The 946-nt window shown below is 65.0% G+C and overlaps 1 protein-coding gene across 3 annotated transcripts in view; it reads right to left on the reverse strand.

The window, feature by feature from the left end:
- Nucleotides 1-946, reverse strand: part of TNNT2 (troponin T type 2 (cardiac)) — a 12,929-nt gene that overhangs the window by 5,757 nt on the left and 6,226 nt on the right. For all 3 annotated transcript variants that reach the window (XM_014533426.1, XM_014533425.1, XM_014533424.1), the window contains exon 8: nucleotides 95-155. In XM_014533426.1, coding sequence (XP_014388912.1) covers nucleotides 95-155 — 61 coding nt within the window. The remainder of the gene's footprint in view (nucleotides 1-94; nucleotides 156-946) is intronic.

Here is a 946-nt window from a genome sequence, read left to right on the forward strand (position 1 = left end):
CTCTCAGCCCACACGAGTCAGGGGGTCTCCCTCTCTCCTGGGGGTCCCGCCCACCTCCCCAGCTCGGGCCTGCCCTCCCCGCAGCCCCACTCACGTCGAAGTCCACCCTCTCTCCGTCGGGGATCTTGGGCGGCACCAGGTTGGGCATGAAGGGCCTGTTGGGGAGAAGGAGGATCTGTGAGCGCCAAGCGCCCCCGTGGGAGGGGCTGGGTCCTGGGGCAGGTGGCCCCCCCCCTGCAGAGCGTGGCCACCTCTGGGTCACAGCGGGCTCGGCCCCCGGAGCACCCACAGCTCTCACAGTCATTTCTCTCCGTCCTCTCTGTCTGGCGAATCCCAGGTGGGAGCCCTGTGGCTCCGAGAAGCAGTGACCGGCTCAGAACCAGGCTCCAGGAAGTGGAAAGAGGCGACGGGCTTACCTGACTCCAGGTCGCTGTGGGGGACCCCACGGACTCACCCAGGAGCCCAGGAGGCCTGCGGTTTGGCCCCTGCACACACACACACACACACACACACACACACACACACACACGCTGTGACCAAAAGGCCAGGGGGCCCTGGCCTGGTTGGCTCAGTGGATAGAGCGTCGTCGGCCCATGGACTGAAGGGTCCCAGGTTCGATTCCGGTCAAGGGCACGTACCTTGGTTGCAGTTTCCCCGGCCCTGGTCGGGGCGCGTGCAGGAGGCAACCAATCCATGTGTCTCTCTCACATCCATGTTTCTCTCTGTCTCTCACTCTCCCTTCCACTCTCTCTGAAAATCAGTGGGAAAATATCCTCAGGGGACGATTAACCAAAAAGGCCTGGGGGTCTAGTCCTCCGTCTCCCCATCGCCCACAGGTCGGCGTGTGGCTGTGGACACGCAGGCGGCCGGGGAGGGAATGTGCTGGACACGGGACGGAGCTGGGGAGTCGGAGCCGGGCCGGCCAGTCTGTCCCCCTGTGCTGGGA

The sequence above is a fragment of the Myotis brandtii genome, unplaced genomic scaffold, assembly GCF_000412655.1.
Source record: "Myotis brandtii unplaced genomic scaffold, ASM41265v1 scaffold975, whole genome shotgun sequence".
Lineage (NCBI taxonomy): Eukaryota > Metazoa > Chordata > Mammalia > Chiroptera > Vespertilionidae > Myotis > Myotis brandtii.